Raw genomic sequence first — 21,373 nt, forward strand, 5'->3', positions numbered from 1 at the left:
ACGGCAGGAGCGGGAGGGGGAGCCGCTGAAGGAGGAGCGCGCCGAGCGCGGTCGGCCTGCGTGGCTCTGCCCTCAACCCACGCGAGGCTGAGTGGCTGGACTCCAGCAGGGAGCTGCGGCCCCGGTGGCTTGAGGAGCAAAGGGGTCAGTCACTGGCGTGGCTGGGTACCAAGGAGGAGCAGCCTGGCCGGAAGGACTCGTTCACGGAGGGGACCCCAACCCACACGGAAACTGCCACAGATCCTTGGCTGGCCTGCACAGTGCGAGCAGGAAGGGGCCCCGGAGCCCAGGGAGGGGACAACTGCTGGGACCCCGGCAGGGCGGTGGCGTGGCGCTCGGGCTTGGGGAACGCCCGGCGGTCCCGGGGCTTCACAAGGCTCACGTGCGAATTCGAGACGCGGACAGAAAAGCAGCCACTGGATTTGTCCCAATGGGAGCCTGCAGTGGCCTCAGCAGCGACTTCAGGGTGGGAGTGGGGGAGGGGACGGAGAGGTTCTGTGAACAGAGAAACAGGGTCTGAGGTGGATGGGGAAGCTTTGTTTACCGAGATGGGAGACAGCAGACCAGCCTTATTCTTAGAGGACGACCTGACAGGGAGGGAGTCGGGTGGCGGAGGAGCGTGAGTGCGGCCCACAGACCAGCGCTGCGACATTACCAGGAGCTTCTCAGAAACGCAGACTCCACCCCGGCCCAGACCTACAAGCTCCCAGGAGATTCTTCTTCTTTTTTTTTTTTTTTTGCGGTACGCGGGCCTCTCACTGCTGTGGCCTCTCCCGTTGGCTCCGGACGTGCAGGCTCAGCGGCCATGGCTCACGGGCCCAGCCGCTCCGCAGCACCTGGGATCTTCCCGGACCAGGGCATGAAGCCGCGTCCCCTGCATCGGCAGGTGGACTCTCAACCACTGCGCCACCAGGGAAGCCAAAGGTGAACGTTTTTAATAGTGGGGGTGTGAGAGTGAGGGAAAAGAGTTAATCAAGAACGGAAGGTCTGCGGTGGGTCGTGAAGGCCACGTGGTTTCTGACGATGAGTGGGTCCAGGATAGGACCGTGATCCCTACAGCTAACGAGTGGAGGGCAGAGTGCCAACACGGGCATTTGACACTGACGCCGATACTACAGACCACGATGGCAGGTGCAGGAGTCTTCACACTTAGCTTCTTGTTACAAGCTCCACGCAAGCACTCAGCGGAGGACACCTGAAGATGCAACTGCTTTTCAATCCATTCAGGTCTGTCTTGCTCACAGATAAGGTCTGATTTCTCTGGGGTTACAGTTGTAAACGAAAGAGAATCAAGAGGAATTGACTATTCAAATTGGTAAAGGGAGCGACAAATCGACAATTGAAGCATCTTCAGAGCACAAATAAGTAATCACAGCTCTATAAAAATTTCCAAGAGGAGGAATCTACAATCTATATAGTCTTATGCAAGTCAGCCAAGCAAACCTAAAAATCATCTCGTTGGAAATGAGAAACTTACTTCATTCCTGGATGTAAAAAACACTTACTGAGCGCTTGCAGCATATAGTTAGTTCCCTACTTGGAGGGCTCTGAATTTTCTAATAATCTAATATGAACTAGATTAATCATTAAATGTAACTACAGATATTGTGGAATAAATAAAATCTATTTCCATCATTTTAACAGTATATATATATTTTTAAGTCTAAAGGGAATGGGAAATTTCAAGTAAGATCGCACAACTTTCGTTTTCACTTTGATTTCAAACAAAAAGAGTAATGGAACCTGTCTTAGTCTGTTCAGGCTGCTACAACAAAAATACCACAGACTGGGTGGTCTGTAAGCAACAGAAATGTATTTCTCAGAGTTCTGGAGGCTGGGAAGTCTGAGATCAAGGCGCCAGCAGACTGTGTCTGGTGAGCCCGCGTTGTCACACGGCAGAAGCGGCGAGGGAGCTCTCTGGGGTCTCTTGATAAAGACAGTGGCACAGGTCCCACGCATGAGGGTCAGGCCCTCACGACCTAGCCACCTCCTGACACCACCACATTGGGGCTTATGACTTCAACACATGAGCTGGGGGGCAGGGGGACACAAACATTCAGTGTGCAGCAGAGTGAGGATGTGTGATGTTTTCTGGTTCTGAGACTTTTTTTTTTACCCGAGGGAGCATATCCCTACCTTATTTATCCAGTACATGACGGCATCCTCAATGTCATAGGGCAGATCTGTGGCTTGGAAGAAGGCCGAGTACTGCTGAGCACACGCGGCCACCTTCTCCACACTGACCATCTCCACGGTGTAAGCCATCATGAGGGTGTCCATCATGGCCAGGTGAGCGCTCTGGAAACAGAAACCGAGAACAACCGTCAGAAACGGCTGCTTCTATATGTTTACACATTAATAATATTTCCTTACGAACAGGAGCAGAACTCAAGGCTATGGAAGACGAGCCTTGGTGAGAAAGCACAAATGGTCCAGGCCAGAGGTGAGCTGACGGAACCCAAGTCATCTATCACTCAGATACTTCCTGAGGACCTATGCTCAAGACACTCGTTATCTCCTGCTCAGAGCACGCTCCTTTTGCTCTTGTCCTGCCTTCGAAAATGTCGCGGTCATCGGCTCGGCAACGCAACTTCAAACTTCAGAGCAGTCTCTGAGTAAGTGCTCTCCTCACTCCTCTCGTCCACGTGGTAGAAATGTACACATGCTACTGGTAAGCTGTCTCTCAAGGCTACCCTCCTGGTCTGGTGGCTCCGCTTCCATTCCCCTGAACAAGGCAAAAATCCTGAGTGTCCTGTGGCTCCAACTTCTTCCTCACGCTCTGCACACAGCACAGGACTTCTAGTCTTTCCTTTGTGGCTGCTTTTTGGGAGGGGTGGTTTCAATCAGAAACGTTATATGGGGGGAGGGGGTGTTTCTTAACATTTCCCAACATTACAAAGTATCTAAATTCGAAAGTACCCTCTCCCCCTCCTGTTTCCCAAGAGCATCTACGGTTTGGTACGTATTCTTACCAAAAATGTAATTTTGGTAAGAATTTACACTGCTTCCTATTCTTTGGCGTCACAAACAATGCTACAACCTTGTGTGTCTCCAGGGACGATTCTCCACCATGGGGCTACTGGGCCCGAGAGCAACCGCATGCTAAGTTTTGAGAAATAATCACTTATCTGCCCTCTAGAAAGGTTGCAGCAACTTTCACATCCCCCAAGAATGTTAGCAAGGGTGCTTGTTTCCCCACGCTGTTTGCCAACATTAGACATCATTCCCTTTTTATCATCTGTATCGGTCTGAAGGTTAAAAACCCCACTCTTGTTCAGGCTTTGCATTGCTCTGACTGAGGACGGGCATCTTTTGTATGTTGGGCAATTATTTGTATTTTTTCCTTGGAAAACTGCTTGCTCATGTCTTTGGCCTACTTTTCTCTTAGGTATACTCACCTTTCTTTATTTCTTGATTTGTAAGGGCTCATTATTTATTAGGTACATTAGCTCTGGATCATTCAGGTAGCAAATACTTTTTCCTAGCCTGTCTTTGGACTTTCAACTTTATTCGGAATGTATTATGCTGCAGAGAAGTTCTAAGTATTTACTCGGTAAAACCTGTCAATCTTAACGTTCTCCTTCACGACTTTGGAATTTCTCCCAAGTTTACAAGAGGCTCCCCCCGCACACCCCCAAGAATATAGAAATAGTATCCTCTACCTTTTCTGTTATTGATACTTTAAATCCACGTGGAATTTATTTTTGAAGATGTTATCAACTAGGGACTAGTTATTTTTCCACATCAGAGACGTCATCATATCAGAGACGTCATCATATCATGCTCCCCTAAAGTGTATCTCATCTTCTATATAATAAAGTCTAAGGCCCCTCCCCATCAATCTAGTTTTACAACCCGCATTTCCTTCCCCCAATCTACATTCCATTTAGAACAGCCTCAGAAGAGTGTCTGCTGCTCCCCAAACCTGTTGCCAGGCTTCAAGCTCCCATGCCCTCACCTGCTGTCGCCACCTCACACTGCAGACTAAGTCCTGTTGTTGGTCTGACTGTCACCCTCTTTCCGACCCCCTTTCCAATCAAGATGGATCATTCTTCCTACAGAGTGAGTATACTATTTATACTTGCATGAAATCCTTTTCTTCTTTGAGTTTTATTGCGATGTAACTGAAATACCACGCTGTGTGAGTTGAAGGCTGGACATACAGATATTGTGAAATGATGAGCACAAAAGGTTTAGTGACACGTGCACTGAATTCCGACTTCATTATCTGAAGCAGGGCACGGAAAACAGTATCTGTAAGAAGCTCCCCGGATGAGGCTAACGAGAAGCTGGCTGAGGACCACAGACTGTCTTGCTGCAGGACAGGCACCATCTCCCTGGTGAGACAGCGAGACCCCAAGGGCAAGGGCACTGTCTGAGCATCTTCGCACTCCTACACCTCGCACGGTGACTGACAGCGAGCACGGGCTGAAGGAAGGAAAGGAGCTGGCCTGCTGCTCATAAAGGGCGAAGAGCTAGCTCGACTCTGGAGGCTGAGGAAGTGGGTTCTGACTTGGAGGTGGTGGACCAGCGTACTGAAAGCTTAGCGGTGTTTACAGGAAGGCAGGTGCTCTGTCCGAAGCGGTGCTGTGCTGAGGGCTTTATTAACATACGAGCTCTTCCAGTTCCAATCTTTGCGGAAGTGAGGCTGGAGATAATATACATTTGTTATAACCCTTAAAGCTCTGAAGGGAGCATCGTTTATGTTTTTAATGTGAGGAAGCTGAAGGTCCAGAAATTAAATAGTTCGTCCAAACCCATGTGCTCCTCCTACTGCGTCGTGCGGTTGGCAGAAGCTAAGTCACGTACCAATAGTTAGGCAAGAAATATGTTCTGGAAATGGTAAACAGACATCATATGCAAGAAAGAAAAATCAGCATCATTATTTGAACCTCAAGTCATATTTTCACATTCTCCCTCTTTTTCAGGCGGCTACTGTCCAGAGAGAGACCCCAATTCCTTTTCAGACTCAGAGTGGACACGGGATCAACCGCAGCGCGCCCTTCCACTCAGGTGATTTCTGCGTCCTCTCTCTATTCACTCGAGCCCCAGGGAGCGGGGTCCCGTCTTTCTCATCTTTGTTCCCAGCACAAGGTTTTGAGGGCAAAGTCTCAGTAATCAGTATTTACAGCATTACAAAGCATAACTCTTTTGAACAAAAATGTGGGAAAACATCTCAGGAGCTGTAAAACCATTCACCTCCTCTTCACTAAGACTCTTTCTCTTGGCAATTTATTCTACAGATACAATTTAAGGGCGAAAACGGAGCTGTAGGAATGAAACTGACCGTTACAGAATTGTATATAACAAGAAAGGAAGCAATGTTACCACCACAATGAGCAATTTATGCCATCCTAAGCTATTTAACAATAGGGGAAAATGCGCACAGTACAATGTTGAGTAGAAGAAACAATGCCATACTATAGCAATGCTCAAAATAAATATATACATATAAATGGGCAGACGTAAGCATATGTACATATACACCTTGAATATACATATAATATATATATATATAAAAAACAGGAAGGAAAAGGAATGAATAAAAATAACACTTACTTAGAAATGACCTTGTTATAATATGCAAAAAATACATTAAAAATCTATAGTTTACTTCAAAACTTAGGATAGTAAACGCTAAGTATAATTAGTAATACATTTTCAGAACAAAGCTCATCTCACTGATTACTTCACTTCCTAAATTTAAAAACAGACTTAAAAAAATTCCACTACAGTGTTTACAGATATTTCCGTAAGACGTTCACCCACTTTTAAACTAAGAACCTTCAAATTTTATTATGATTTTTTTTTACCCCTTAACTTTATGAGGTAGAAGTAAATTTAGGAATTATATATAACAGAAACTATATACATAATGACTCTAGAAAGCATCGACAGTGAAAGATAAGCTGTAGGCTACACTCAATCCATTTGGGACGATTTATGTCTCTAAATAAAATACACGCATTTAATTGTTTACCCAAAGCATTGAGGTCAGAATAACAATAACGGCAGCTAGCACTGAGTGTTATGCTCCAGGCAATGTTTCCCGCGTTTGTGTCAACTCACTTGATAACACAGCGCTGTGAGATGCACTCTTATTAAACCTGTTTTACAGATGAGAGAACGGAGCCACCTGTCCGAGGTTACAGAGCCAGGAGGTGCGGAGCTCGCACGGCCCAGCAGCAGCCTGCAGACCCCAGGGCTGGGCGCCGCGGTGGCAGTGCAGAGCCCGCCACCCAGGAGCAGCAGCAGAAAGGCTAGTGAGGAAGGAAAGCAGGAAGGTTCCCTGCATTTTAGTGAAAAAGGCAAGGACAAGGAGGCCCGGGAACTCACTGAGGCCTCTACTAGCTTCTAGATCTGGGTTACAGGTTACATTTTTGTTATCTCTGACCAGTGGAGTCTAGACAAAAATGATTTACATTTAGGTATCAGAAATGAAGGTCAAGGCTATTAAATAAAGAAGAGCATCGAAGTGTTGTAGGTAAGAAGGCTGTTAATGAGCCTCACAGATTAATAACATCCAAGTTCTACTATTTCATGGCTTTTTTATTCTTTTATCAGACGCAGGACTAAGAAAATATTTCCGAAACTGAACTCAGGCCTGTGGCGCAGTGGCCAGTGCACCAATCGTGTCCAAGCCCTCTTAGAGGGACACGGGAGGGAACAGACTTAACAGATGGACACGAACAGGAAGAATTGGAATTATTCTGCTAAAATGGCACACAACAGCATATACATATCACGCTATAGTTTGTCAAAGTTAATTCCGATTCAGAAAATAATATTTTACACATCATTTATTTATATAAACAAGTTCACCAAAATTTTCATTTATCCTTCATTTACATGGAGATACAAGGAAAACAGCACTTAAAGCCCTACTGAGCTACCACTTCCCACCAGGAAGGCTATAATTAAAAAAGTCAGATAATAACAACCACTGGCAAGGATGTGGAGAAATGGGAGCCCTTGTGCCCCGCTGGCGGGAATGTTAAATAGTGCAGCCACTGTGCAAGAGTCTGGCAGTTTCTCAGAGTCTGCCCCAGCAGCTCTGCTTTTAGGTTCATTATACCCAAGAGAAACGAAAACGTGTCCACACAAAATCTGTACACAAATATTCAGAGTAGCATTATTTGTAAGAGCCAGAAAGGTGGAAACAAGCCAAACGTCCATCAACTGATGACTGGATAAGCAAAAACGATACCGCCATGATATTCTGAATGGAATATAATTCGGCAATAAAACGGAACAAAGCCTGACATGGGCCACAACATGTGTGAACCCGGTAAACAATGTTGTTTTCTAAAATGGATTGTGGCAATGCTTACACAACTCTGAATATACCAAAACCATTGCACTGTACGCTTAGAATGCATGAACTGTATGGTGTGCCGATTACACCTCAAGTCGTTACCCCCCCGAAAGATGAGATTGATTTATGATGCTCTGCTGACCCTTTTCCAGTGCAAATACCTCAAAAATGACCGTTTAGGTCTAAGTTAGGCAGTTAGCTATATCCGTGTGTTTGCAAAGTATCTTCAGAAGGACTTCAAGGTGAAGGGACACATTTTTCTGGACAGTGAAGTATTTTAGATATTAAAAAATAAATTAACATTTGCTTACTACCATAAGTTTGTTTCCTACATAACGTTAAGCAGGAAACATCTATACATGAATTGATGACAAAAAGAAAAATAAATAAATACGCTGAGTGAATTCTATTTTCCTCCCACAGATATTTATGTTCACTTTCTTTTTTTTTTTATGTTCACTTTCTTAAGGCTGCAACTAATCTGGATAAAAGGTATAGTTTACTTTAGAAGATTATTATTTACAATCTTTCTTAGATACCGTTCATTATTTTAGTAGCTAGGATCTTAGCGATAGATTTCTATAGTTGGTATGAGAATAGAAATTTTCCAGAAAAACAATTTATTTCCAATCATAATGTTGGTCCCCTTATATGATAAGAAAATCTTAGCGTATCAAAAATTCAGGCTATCAAAAGTAGGCTGGACTCACAAGTGTAGGTAGTGTGCTACAGGAGGGGCAAGGTTTTTGCTAACATCACAAGGGTCTTTGGCCCAATGAGTGGAGTAATTTGATTTGATAGTAATACTTGCTACAAATGTAAAAAAAAAAAAGAAAAAAAAAAGTAGGCTGGGCCAAGGAGCAAAAAGCACTGGCCTTAAAGACAAAGGCAGGACTTCCCTGGCGGTCCAGTGGTTAAGACTCCACGCTTCCACTGCAGGGAGCATGGCTTCGATCCCTGGTCGGGGAACTGAGATCCCACGTGCCATGAGAGGCGGCCAAAAAAAAAAAAAAAAAAACAGAGGCAGACTATCACTGAGGCAGACTATCACTGAGACAGCAAAGAGTTTAGCTGTAACCTACAGGAGGATCCAGGCATGGCTGTTCCGGTCATAAGGATGCTGTATTCAACCTGTAGTAAACACACTCAGGACCAAAGTGGGCCAGCGTTGTTCTGCTACACCAGACGGAACGGTGGAACTGGGCGCCTTGGCAAGGGAGGTGATGTCCGTGAGGTTCAAACTCTTAACATGAATGACATTTGCTTGTGACCACACAAAAGTGATACATCGATTTTATTTGGACGCATCTGGTTAGACATGTGAATGGGGTAAAGAGAGAAAGGTAAAAAGTATGATTACCAGCATGGGACTGTTAGCACAGTGATGCTTACTTAGCTGCCATTTAACTCTGCCTAAATTGAAAACATACCGTAGGACGCACAATAAAGCAGTCGAGAGTTCTCTTTAATCTGTGTCCATAAGGGCGGCACGAGCATCTGGCTTACATTCTGTCATTTGCACTTGGTGAATCTGATAATCACACACCCAATGGAGAACTGTTTCCGAGATAATGTTGAACCAAACTGATATCAAGCTTTATTACAAAAGGAACACATGCAAGAAACAGTGCAGCCCAAATGTCTATCAAGATGCAAGTCCCAGGCCAATGAAAGAAATGCTGTCTCCTGAGCAGCTCCATCACTTCCTCTGGACTATATTTAACCTCAGCTGGCAAGTTAAGGATGTTTGCCTGAGGCTGCACCAGGCGGACGCAGACAGGGACTGCACATTAGTGGCAAATAAATACGGTAAACACAGGAAATGGTTTACAGCAGTGGTTCTGAATCTGGATCATCATCAAAAATCACAAATTTCCCGGCCCCAAACGTCAGAGGGGCCCCAGAATAGCATCCTGACAGGAGTCCTGCCCCCAAAGGCCCTCAGCACGACAGACTGACAGTGACGTCACTCCACAACCCAGCGCCGTCAGGGGCGTCCCGGGGCCCACCGCCCTCCAGGGTCTCCTCTTTACTGCTTCTCTACGTGAGCCTATGGTCCAGGAGCGCAGGTGACGAGCAAGCAGAGTGCCTGCGTGCAGCCTTGACTCTACACCCCCTACGTAACCCTGGGCAAAGCCCTCAATTTCTTTATGCTTCACTACCCTCAACGGCAAAGTGGGCTGACAACAACAGTACGGGCATTCCGTGCCCTGACGACAACACGGTTTACGTCAAGAACAGGGCTGGGGTAGGCACCTCTGTGACCAGGAGGTAACCTGGAGAGCCCGGCTTCCACCGGGCTGGAAGCTGCCCCAGCGCGCAGGGGAAACTGCACAGAAGCGAGTGTGGACGTGCTGCGTGCTTTCTAATTAGAGGCTGGCTGGTGGACGATGACATGATGACACAGATGGACGTGGATCTCAGCCAGCAGAGGTGGACCCGGGAAGCAGTGCAGCTGTCCCCAGGCAAGACTGCACTCGCGGGGCTGCCCTCGGGAAAGGGCCCTGGGCAGGTGCCCCTCTGAAGAATGAAAAGGAGAGAAGGCTGTGGTGGCAGTTTTGGACTGGAGGCTGCACTAAGAGCTCATGATCCTACGTGTACGTCTCCCCTAGCCTAGAAGCAGGAACACGATAAATATACCTGTGCCCATCTCCACATTAAAATAAACCCAAGGCTCTTTAGAGAATGGCTGATTCCAAGTCAGAGACAGGAAAAGCACAAAGTGAGCCTGGAATAGCTAGTTGGGTCAGAAAGAAAAAAGTATTCAAAGACTGCTGGGGAGCTGTTAAAAGGATACAGGCGTCAGCCTAGCGGGGCGTCCCATTGGCCAAATATGGGCCCACATGAATACAAAAAAGATTAACAACAAGAACGAATCATAACACAAGTAATCAAAACCAAAATGAATCCATGAGTCCACAGTGATGATCACTAAAGGGGAAAGGAGGATGAGAAAGCTCTTCTTCACAGAACAATGCCAGGTACGAAATATAAAAGGAATGAGAGAATTTTTAAATCACCATATTGCAACCACCACTGCAGTAATTCATTCAGGCACAGATCACCCAGAGATGCTAAAACCGCTAGGTGGTGTATCACTGGGAAACACAATATGCAACAAATGTCAAAGTAACACTCCACATAATGTCCCCGGTTACAAAGGGAAAAGTGGTCAAACTTAGAATCACCAGTAATGGGACATGATAAGATTTAATCAAGAGTATAACACATCACCTATTCATGTCATAGCGCTCATGTCAAAAGATTTTACTTGGGCTTCCCTGGTGGTGCAGTGGTTGAGAGTCCGCCTGCCCATGCAGGGGACACGGGTTCGTGCCCCGGTCCGGGAAGATCCCACATGCCGCGGAGCGGCTGGGCCCGTGAGCCATGGCCGCTGAGCCTGCGCGTCCGGAGCCTGTGCTCCGCAACGGGAGGGGCCACAACAGTGAGAGGTCCGCGTAACGCCAAAAAAAGAAAAAGATTTTACTCTGAATCTTGTATTGATATTCTTATCCCACAAAATTACGTTTACAGAGCAAGCTTTAAATGCTGTCTAGCTAAAACAGGAGCTGCTGATATATGCACAGAATAAGCTGTTTCTGTTTACCTTTTTAATTCCTAGGTAACTGTTGGTGGCTTTCTCCCCAAACCATACCACACAAGGAATGCATTCCACATGTGTATCTGTCCATTAAACAAGTCATCAGATGGGTACAGGAGAATGTACGGCCTTAATGAAGTTCTAATTAAGCGATACTTGCCAGTCCTGTTGCTACAATTAGATACAGAAACTGAGGAGTTTTCAATAAGCCAAAAAGAAAATATATATAAAATCAAGAAAAAGGCTTAAGGAATAAAAGGCCTTCAACTGAGGTACATATAAGCCCCGTAAACGATTGGTCAGTACACAGAGCAAAGAGGTCGGAAAACTGTCCTGGCATCAGTGCCATCCAGGTGAGGCAGGCTTCTCTGCAGCACCCCTTCCAGAAACAGCACCACTCCTGAGAAATTTTAGGATCTAAAGTGAAGATAAATTTTATTTCTTTTAGTTACTATTTTGCTTTACCACACATTAAGTAACCATTTTTATAACAAGACATATGTAAATATATTATTTTGAATTAATTAACATACTAATATTCAGTTTACAAAAGACCTAGGAAGAGAAATAGGGCAGCAGAAACCGATCACAATTGCTAAAATTTACTGACCTCTTATCGCAGGTCAAGTACTACATTAGACGCTTCCCCGGCCTACTCTAATTCATCCTCACAACTGTGGAAGGTAGACAACAGTGTCGTTCCTTACATGGACAAGAAATTGGACCGCAGAGAGCTTCAGAACCAGTCCAAAGGCAGACAGCTATTTGCTGCCACCCGAGCCTGTCCTGCTCTAGCGACAAAGGGCTCCAGCACCACCACTCTGCCTCATCAGCAGAGACGCGTTTGCCAAAGGGCACAAACCATTTCTGCTCCAAACTGTAGCATTTCCTTTCAATCTTAAACGTCCATCCTTCATACACTTTTTTTAAATCAAGCTTTTTATTTTGAAATAATTACAGGTTCACGTGCAATTGTCAGAAGTAACACAGAGACGCCACGTACCCTTTACTTGGTTTCCCCCAACGGTAACATCCTGTAAAAAGCACAGCGTAACGTCACACCCAGGAGACTGCATTGACACAACTAAACCGCAGAAGCTGTCCATCCCAAGGGTCCCTCCTGTCGGCCTCTTACAGCCACATCTACCTCCCTCCTGCCCCTCCCTCTCCTTAGACCCTGGCAACACTGATCTGTTCTCTGCTTTTACAATTTTGTCCTTTCAGGAATGTTACGTGGATGCCATCATACACTATGAAGCTTTGGGGATGGGCATTCTTTACTCAGCGTATTCTGTGGAGATTCATACAAGCTGCTGTATTTATCCATCGGTTGTTCCTTTTTATTGCTGAGCCCCAATAAAGCTCTTGAGACACTGATTGCTTGAGATTATGACTGTTAACACTTCTATAAATGTACACACGTCAGCTTGAGCTACACGCTGAACATCCGACAGAAACTATCTCACGTACACTTTTAGGGGCCTGCTAAACAGATTACGCTGAAGTACTAAATTAGTCAACATCACAGGTGGCTGAACTTTCCCAGGTTAACTGGCCTTTCTTATGAACATTTGAAGCTCTAACTAAAGTTTGCACTCTTAAAAAGAAGGTTGCAATGGCACAGTTAAAGTAAGAAGCAGTTTATTTTTGGTCAGTAGTAACTGAATTCTTGACCTAACCAGCTTATACGAAAGGTAAAGGTCTGTGAGGGTGTTTAAGGAAATAATAACTATAGGTGGTAGCCGCCCCAGAACACGTCTTCGATGGACAGCACAGGAAAAAGTCTAGAAATGTAACAGACCGCTCCAGCTCTCAGTGGCATGTCAGGCTCTCCAAGCGGCGACAGGAGGCGGTGGGCTCAGAGATACCTGTACACGCGGGGTTATCCACTTTCTACCAAGCGTGCTCAGCCCGAAACAGACGAGCACACGCACGTGTGCACCTGTACACACATACAGAAAAATGCCAAGCCTTAAAGATTTCACAAGGACTTGTCGGGCAGTGAATAAAATGCACATCTTAGTTCTTGTGCTTTTGTATGTAATCTTCGGTTGACTATGTTTAACTCATGAGAAAAAAATCTAAGCTAATTTCTACTCATTTCTTTAGGTCTTGGACTACACATGGCATCACCCAGAAAGGTTTCCCTGATCACTGCTCCCCATCTCTGACTAGATTGGGCTTAGGTGCGTCTCTGGGAGGTTCCCCAGCACCTAGAGCAGCAGCAGGTCCCATGAAGCAGTTGCTTCCCTGTCTGTCCCTCCTGCTGGACTCTACGTGTTCCGATGGTGTAGCTCTGTATTAACACACATTAGGTGATCAGCAGAGGAGAGCCTGCCGACGAATGAGCATGCAAGACACACACAGTGTAGCGCTGACTGGGAGAACCAGTCCTCTCATGACACACCCTAGAGAACTGAAAACAGGTATCCCAACAAGAACGTGCAGATGAATACTCACAGCAGCACTGTTCATAGTAACCAAAAAGTAGAAACAACCTAAATGTCCATCAATTTATGAATGGATAAACAGAATGTGTTCTACCCATACAATAGAATGCTTGTTGGCAATAAAAAGGAATGAAGTATGGCTATGTGCATAGAAGAACCTTGAAAGTATTATGCAAAGTAAAGGAGCCAACCAAAAGGAGGCCACATATTGTATGAGTCCACTTATATAAAATGTCCGGAATGAACAAATCCGCAGAGACAGAAAGGAGACTAATGGTCGCTGTGGGCTGTGGCAATGGAGTGGGGAGGTTCGGGAGGAACTGTTGGTGGGCTTAGGCTTTCAGGTGTGATGGGCTTAGGCTTTCAGGTGTGCGGTGGGAAGTTCTGGAGCTAAGTAATGGCGACGACTGCACAACACTGTACTTAAAGCCACTGAACTGTACTCTGTAACATGGTAAGTTCTATGTTTTATATAGTTTATGATAGATAAATAGATAAATAAACTGGTCATACAACCAAAACAAACCCCAAGATTTTTCCATTGTTAATGAAAGATTTCAACCCATAGAACCAAAAATTTAAGTGAGCCCTTTGCAGAATATATATAAAGAAAAATGCACATAGGCATCTCATAGTCAAACTTCTGAAAAAAGGGGAAATCTTGAAAGATGCCAAAATATTAATATATGAAGAAAAACAGAATTAAAAAGAGGAACAGAGAAATCCAAAATTAGTTGAGGTTTTTAATACTTCTTTTTCAAGAATCAGTAGAATAACTGAACATAAAATCAGAAGGGGTATGGAAGACTTGAAGAGCATCAAGCAAAATGACCTGATGTTTACAGAACACGATACCAAAGAACAGTTCTTTTCAAGTACACATAAACACTCACCAAGACAGATTCAAATGCTGAGGCATAAAACAGTCTCAACATAGTTAAAAGGACTGAAATCATATAAAATATGTTCTCTAACCACAACAGATGTAAATTAGAAATCAATAATAAAAAAAAAGGTATCTGGAAAACATCTAGGTACTTGGAAATTAAATCATCTGAATTTCTATGAGGCAAAGAAGAAATCACCAGGGAATTCAGAAAATACTTTGAACTGAATGGTAATGAACAACATTCACTGGTTTTTGACTCCATGTCAAAATTTGCAGGTTGCAGCTAAAGCAGAGCTTAGAGGGCAACTTATGGCTTTCAGTGTTTTTAACAGAAAAGAATACTTTTAAATCAATTACCTATGATTCCATCCTTAAAAAGCTAAAAAAAGAGGAGCAAATTAAATCAAAATAAGGAGGAGAAAGGAAATAATAAAACTAAGAGCAGAAATTAATGAAACAGTAAAAAAGCAAAAAAAAAAAAAAAAAAGAGGGCTTCCCTGGTGGCGCAGTGGTTGAGAGTCCGCCTGCCGATGCAGGGGACACGGGTGGTTCATGCCCCGGTCCGGGAAGAGCCCACATGCCGCAGAGCGGCTGGGCCCGTGAGCCATGGCCGCTGAGCCTGCGCGTCCGGAGCCTGTGCTCCGCAACGGGAGAGGCCACAACAGTGAGAGGCCCGCGTACCGCAAAAAAAAAAAAAAAAAAAAGAAATGAAAGCTGGTTCTTGGAAAAGATTAATAGACTTGATAAACCTCTACACAAATTAATAATATCAGAAAAGAAAAAGGGGGCATCACTACAGATTCTACAGATATTAAAAGGATAATAAGGGAATATTATGAACAACCTAGTGCTAGTAAATTTGACCAATTTAGATGAAATGAACAAAGTCCTTGAAAAGACACAAAATAACCAAAACTGACATAAGAAACAAAAAAAATTTATAGCTGTAAATATAATTTACAGCATTTATAGCATTCACTACCCACCTAAACCTATTTTTTTAATGAAGTCGTAATTTTAAAATTTTCCCGCAAAGAAAACATCAAGCCCTGATGGTTCACTGGTGAATTCCATCAAACATTTAAGGAAGAAACAATGCCAATCTTAGACAAAGTCCTTCAGAAAACAGAAGAGGAAAGAACATTTTGCAACTCAACATGTAAAGTCAGTATTACTCTGATTCTGAAACCAGACAAAGAAATTAGAAGAAAAATATCTTTCATACAAATGGCTGCAAATACCCTTGAGAAAATATTAACAAATGAAATCCACCAATATATAAAAGAGATAATACATCATGACCAAATGAATTTAACTCCAGGAATTCAAGATGTAATATATATATATAATATATATATTATGTGAGAATCAATATAATGTGATTATATTGATAATCACAATATATTGTGATTATATATTGATAATCACAATATATTGTGATAATATGTGAGAATCAATCAATGTAATTCACATGTTAACAGAATAAATGAGGAAGCCATATGATCATATCAACAGAGGCAAAAAAAGCATTTGACAAAATACAGCACCTATTCATGATTTAAAACACACACATACACAGAATTCTTAGCAAGCCAGGAATAGAAGAGAACCTCCTAAACTTGATAAAGAACATCCTACAGATATTCAAAATTCCTACAGATAACATCATGCTTAACAATGAGAACCAAATACGCTCTCCTTAAGACCAAGAATAAGGCAAGGATGTCTGGTCTCACCACTTTTATTTAATATTGTCTGGAAATCTCAGGCAGTTCAATGAGAGAAGGAAAAAGAAGGCAAACATACTGGAAAGGAAGAAGTAAATCTGTTTATTCATGAACAACAGGATCGTGCATGTAGGGAATTCTGACTACTGCACAAAAAGCCTACCAGGAACAAATGCAAGGTTGCAACATACAAAAACCAATGTTCAAAATTCAACTGTATGCCTCCGTATTAGCAATGAACAATTGGAAATTAATTTTTTAAAATTCCATTTATAATCAAAATAAAAAATATGAAATAGAGTAAAATTTCACAAAATATGTGTAGAACTCATACACTAAAAACTACAAACACTGCTGAAATAAATTAAAAAGACCTAAGTAAATTGGGAAAAGATAGCATGTTCACACAGGAGGAGTCAATAGTGCTAAAATATCAATTCTTCCTAAAATGATGTATAGATTCAACACAATTCCAATCGATATCTAAGCTAAATCTAAGCTTTTTTGTAGAAATTGACAAGTGACTCTCAAATGTATGTGGAAATACAAAGAACCTAGGATAACTAAAACAATTTTGACAAAGAACGACAAAGTTCAATGACTGACACTACCAGATTTAAGACTTATTGTAAAACTACTGTGATCAAGACTGAGTGGTGCTGGCCTAACAGACACATGTGTCAAAGTCAGTCAGTGGGGAAAGGACGGTCTTCAACAAATGGTTATGGAACAACTAAATATTCTGGTTAAATAAATAAATAAACCGTGACGCTTCCCTCCCATTATACAAAATAATAACAATCCAAAATGAGTCACAGAACTAAACGTAAAAGCTAAAACTATAAAATTCTCGAAGAAAAAACAGAGAAAAAACTCTTTTACAACCATGACATAGGCAAAGACTTCTTAGGACATAAAAGCACTAACCATAAAAGAGAAAAATTATAAATTGGTCTTCATGAAAATTTCTGGAAAGACATTATTAAGAAAATGAAAAGGTAAACCACAGACTAGAAGAAAATATTGGTAATACATATAATGGACAAAGGACTTGTAGTCAGAATATAAAAGAATTCTTAGAGTAAGAAAATAAAAAGCCCAATAAGAAAATGAGAAAAAGATTTAACACACAAAAGACAACGTATGAATGACCAATAAGCATATAAAAAACACTAAACTACATTAGTCATCAAGAAAACGGAAATTAAAACCATACGGAGATACTGATTCACACTAGAATGGCTAAAATTAAAAAAACAACACCAAAAGTGTTGACAAGGATGTGGAGCAACTGGAATCCTCATACACTGCTGGTGGCAAAATTAAAAATACAGCCACTTGGGCTTCCCTGGTGGCGCAGCGGTTGAGAGTCCGCCTGCCGATGCAGGGGACACATGTTCGCGCCCCGGTCTGGGAAGATCCCACGTGCCGCGGAGCGGCTGGACCCGTGAGCCATGGCCGCTGAGCCTGCGCGTCCGGAGCCTGTGCTCCGCGACAGGAGAGGCCACAGCAGTGAGAGGCCCGCGTACCGCAAAAAAAAAAAAAAAATACAGCCACTTGGGGAAACTGCTGGACAGCTACTTAAAAGTTAAGCACGTGCTTACATATGGCCCACCAATTCAACTCCTAGGTATTTACCCAAGGGAAATGAAAATATATGTCCTCACAAAAATGGACACAAGTGTTCACAGCCACTTTATCTGTAATAGGTCAAACCCTGTAAGCATCAATGTACACCAACAGGTGAATGAATACTGTGGTTTTCATCAAATGGAATGATACTAGGCAACAAAAAGGAACGGACGACACATAACAACGTGACCGAATCAACAAAGTATGAGCGAAAGCATCCAATTTCAGAAGTTCGTTTTTCCCTGCAGCGGTACGTGCTGGGAGGTGGCGGCACTGACTCCTGGGAGCCGGGCACAGGGACAGCCGTCACCCTTGGACCTCCTCCGGGGACCCCTTCTGGGTGCGCCGAACCATGGATGGTGTGGGGCTGACCCTGATGCTAGGAGCTTCGGCCTCTGGGGTGTCTCTGGGCATCTCCGAGCTCAACGTGAAGACCCTGGTGAAAACTTGAGAGTGGACCACGTTACAGATTGAAAAAGGAGCCTCAAAGGAGTCAGTTCTTAAAAACTCAGCTTCCAGAGATGAGTCACCCGTGGAAAATGGGCTGTCCGGTCTGCGAGGAAGGGACCTGGAGCTGTCTGACGTGTTTTATTTCTCCAGGAAGGTATTGGAGGCCACTATGGAAGATGAAGTGACCCAGCGGTTCTCCTCAGAGGAGCTAGTGTCATGGAATCTCCTCACAAGGACCAACGTAAATTTCCAGACATCCGTCCGTGGCTCACCATGGTGTGGCGCTGGCCGTCACAGTGCGCTACTGTGTCCTACTGCCTCTGAGAATTACCTTGGCTTTCACTAGGATCAGTTTGTTGGTTTACAGCAAGTACCCTGGTTGGACAGCTGTCAGGAAGCAGCCTCAAAAACCGGCTGAGTGAACTGGTCCACTGCCGGATCTATGTTCATGCCCTCCCTGTACTACTCGCTATCATAACACGCAGTACAGACCCCAGAAGGGAGGCATTTGTGTTGCAACCATACCTCCCCGTAGATGTTTTATCTTGACAATGGATGGATGCTATGCTACGGTTGGCCAGGTGCATGCATGGTGGATGGGAATTATTCAGAGCTATGGTCAAGGCCTGTCCACATGTCTGGTCCGAACGCTCAGAAATGAAGGCCTGACACCTGGTTACCAACAGACTAAAAGAACATATTGCTGATAAGAAAAAATTACCCATACTCATCTTTCCTGAAGGAACTTGCATCAACAATACTTCAGTCATGATATTTAAAAAGGGAAGCTTTAAAACTGGAGGAACCATACATCCAGTTGCAATTAAGTATGATCCTTAGTTTGGTGATGCATTTTGGAACAGCAGTAAATACAACACGGTGAGCTACCTGCTTTGAGTGATGACTAGCTGGGCCATTGTCTGTGCTGTGCGGTACGCGCCCCCCATGACCAGAGAGAAAGGAGAAGATGCAGCCCAGTTTGCTAATAGGGTTAAGTCTGCTATTGCTGTACAAGGAGGGCTGACTGAGCTTCCTTGGGTTGGAGGGCTGAAGAGAGCCTAGGTGAAGGACGTCTCTAAGGAAGAGCCACAGAAGAAGCACAGCAAGATGACTGTGGGCAACGGGCATCTCAACACGGAAGCAGACGGAACGCCACCCAGGCTTTCCAGAACTAGCCCTCGGAAATGGAATGTGGTGGAGCTTTTTTTTTGGGGGGGGGGGGTGCACTGTTTTGTTTTACCGTTTTTTTTATTGTTAATCTTTTCTACTGGATGACTGTCTCTACCTCTTTATGCCAGAGGCAGAATCCACGGTGCCCTTTTTGGCTTTTGTTGTTGTTACAGCATTAGCCTCATGAGCTGTTAAGTAGTTTACTGAGTTTCAACATGTTCTGCCTTTTGTAAAACGACTGTGTCACTGTGAATTGAATGAAATATTTGCACCGGAAAAAGTACTTCTAAAACATCTGTGGAACTCAGTTGTGTTTGGAACTCGTTGATACAGTAATTCTCAAGAAAATACCCCGAGCTGTGTTCGTGATTAGCTTTCTCACGCCCCCTCCTCCCATTTCCTTCTATCACTTAAACATGGATTTCACATCACTCGAGTTACTGTTATGGTCTTGTTCTACTACCAGGTTGAAGAGAAAAATGGAGGACAGTATTTAGGAGAAAGGACAGATTTGTGGCCACTTGATCTGAAAGGTGAAAGGAAATTAAATATTTTTTACTAGCGTGCTAGAAGAGACCTTCTATTTGGTGAGTTTACCAAAGAAAACGAGTCCACGTTGCTGTGTGCGCACGTCTGTATGTAGGCAACTGGCGAATAAGCTAGCCAGCAATAGGTGATAATGTTTTTAGTCTTCCTTGTTTGTACGCTAAAGATCTATACTTAAGGCCTCTCCCGTCTACTGATTTGTCTGATCTTGTAACCAAACACATTTCAAATAGGAGCCTTTGACAACTGCGAATCCCACTGGGTGTCTTCAGCGGGGGCAGGAGTGAAAGAAGCACTGTTCCTCCCCTTCCACCCCTTCGTCCTTTATTGCAGAATTTTCCCAGTTTCTTGAACAGGAAAATAAGTGGTAAAACTACCTTTTGGAAACTGAGCTTTAAATTTTTTTAAAGGGGAAAGTAAGTGTTTCCCGACTCTGCAGCATAAGCAATGTTGATAGCAATATAGTATCATCCAAGTGTTATTTCTCTTCCGGTAACCATGTAGAAAATGTGACACCGTCTTACGGTGAATATAAGTAAATTATACATTTCTAAAAAAAAATAAATTAAAAAAATAAAAGTTCATACATTATGCTTTCATCTATATGAAATTCTAGAACAGGCAAAACTCACCTACAGGGACAGGAAGGAGACTGATGGAGATCTAGCATGGGATGCAGATAGGGATCTGACAGCAGAGAGGCACGAAGGGATTTTGGGAGCCAATAAAAACATTTTATATTTTAACTGGAGTAGTATTTACATGAGTGTATACATTTGTCAAAACTCAAACTATTTACTTTAAATAGGTACACTTTATTTAAATGATGCCTCAACAAAGCTGATTTTTAAAAAGAAAGCTCTGACCTGAAAGTCACTCAGACTTCATTGAGATTCCTCTTCTTCATCTGTTAAATGTGGATAATACATAATTTCTCACCCCACAAGGCATCAAATGAGACCAAAGTACATCAAAGTACTCTAGAGGTTGTTCTGTGACACAATGATTTGTAGTGTTTTATTACTTCAGGTATTAGTCAGTGTATGACTATGGGATTAGCCTGCAGAACAATTTATTACCTGAAGATAATCTTCAAACTTCATAATCATTTATTTTTTTTAATTATTATTATTTTTTGTGGTACGAAGGCCTCTCACTGTTGTGGCCTCTCCCATTGCGGAGCACAGGCTCCGGACGGGCAGGCTCAGCGGCCATGGCTCACGGGCCCAGCCGCTCCGCGGCATGTGGGATCCTCCCGGACCGGGGCACGAACCCGTGTCCCCTGCATCGGCAGGCGGATTCTCAACCACTGCGCCACCAGGGAAGGCCCCGTAATCATTTATTTTTATGTTCCCCCACACAAATGCTACATGGATCGATACTTTAAGGAATGAAATTAGGAGTGTGCCTGGCCCACTAAGAGTGGGGCTGCAATGAGCCACCAGACAGTGGAAGCAGGAAAAGACAGCCACCATGGGGACAGCAGAGCGTGCGCTGCTTTACGGAAAACCCACGAGAGTAGATGATTATATCCAACACATCGCGATTTAAGTACAGAACGTCTGTGTTTTTCAAACGTCCTAACCATAGTGA

At 43.6% G+C, this 21,373-nt stretch overlaps 1 protein-coding gene and 1 pseudogene across 3 annotated transcripts in view; one reads left to right on the top strand and one right to left on the bottom strand.

The window, feature by feature from the left end:
* CAMSAP2 (calmodulin regulated spectrin associated protein family member 2) overlaps window positions 1–21,373 on the bottom strand; it is a gene marked incomplete at its 5' end in the record, with an annotated part of 98,151 nt that overhangs the window by 40,458 nt on the left and 36,320 nt on the right. For both annotated transcript variants that reach the window (XM_079916360.1, XM_079916359.1), the window contains one exon: window positions 2,137–2,298. In XM_079916360.1, the coding sequence (XP_079772486.1) occupies window positions 2,137–2,298 (162 nt within the window). The remainder of the gene's footprint in view (window positions 1–2,136; window positions 2,299–21,373) is intronic.
* Window positions 15,802–21,067, top strand: LOC307183626 (glycerol-3-phosphate acyltransferase 3-like; annotated as a pseudogene). The gene has a single exon. The product of its transcript is annotated as a glycerol-3-phosphate acyltransferase 3-like (transcript).

This window comes from Stenella coeruleoalba (assembly GCF_951394435.1).
Source record: "Stenella coeruleoalba genome assembly, chromosome: 1".
In the NCBI taxonomy this organism is placed as follows: Eukaryota; Metazoa; Chordata; class Mammalia; order Artiodactyla; family Delphinidae; genus Stenella; species Stenella coeruleoalba.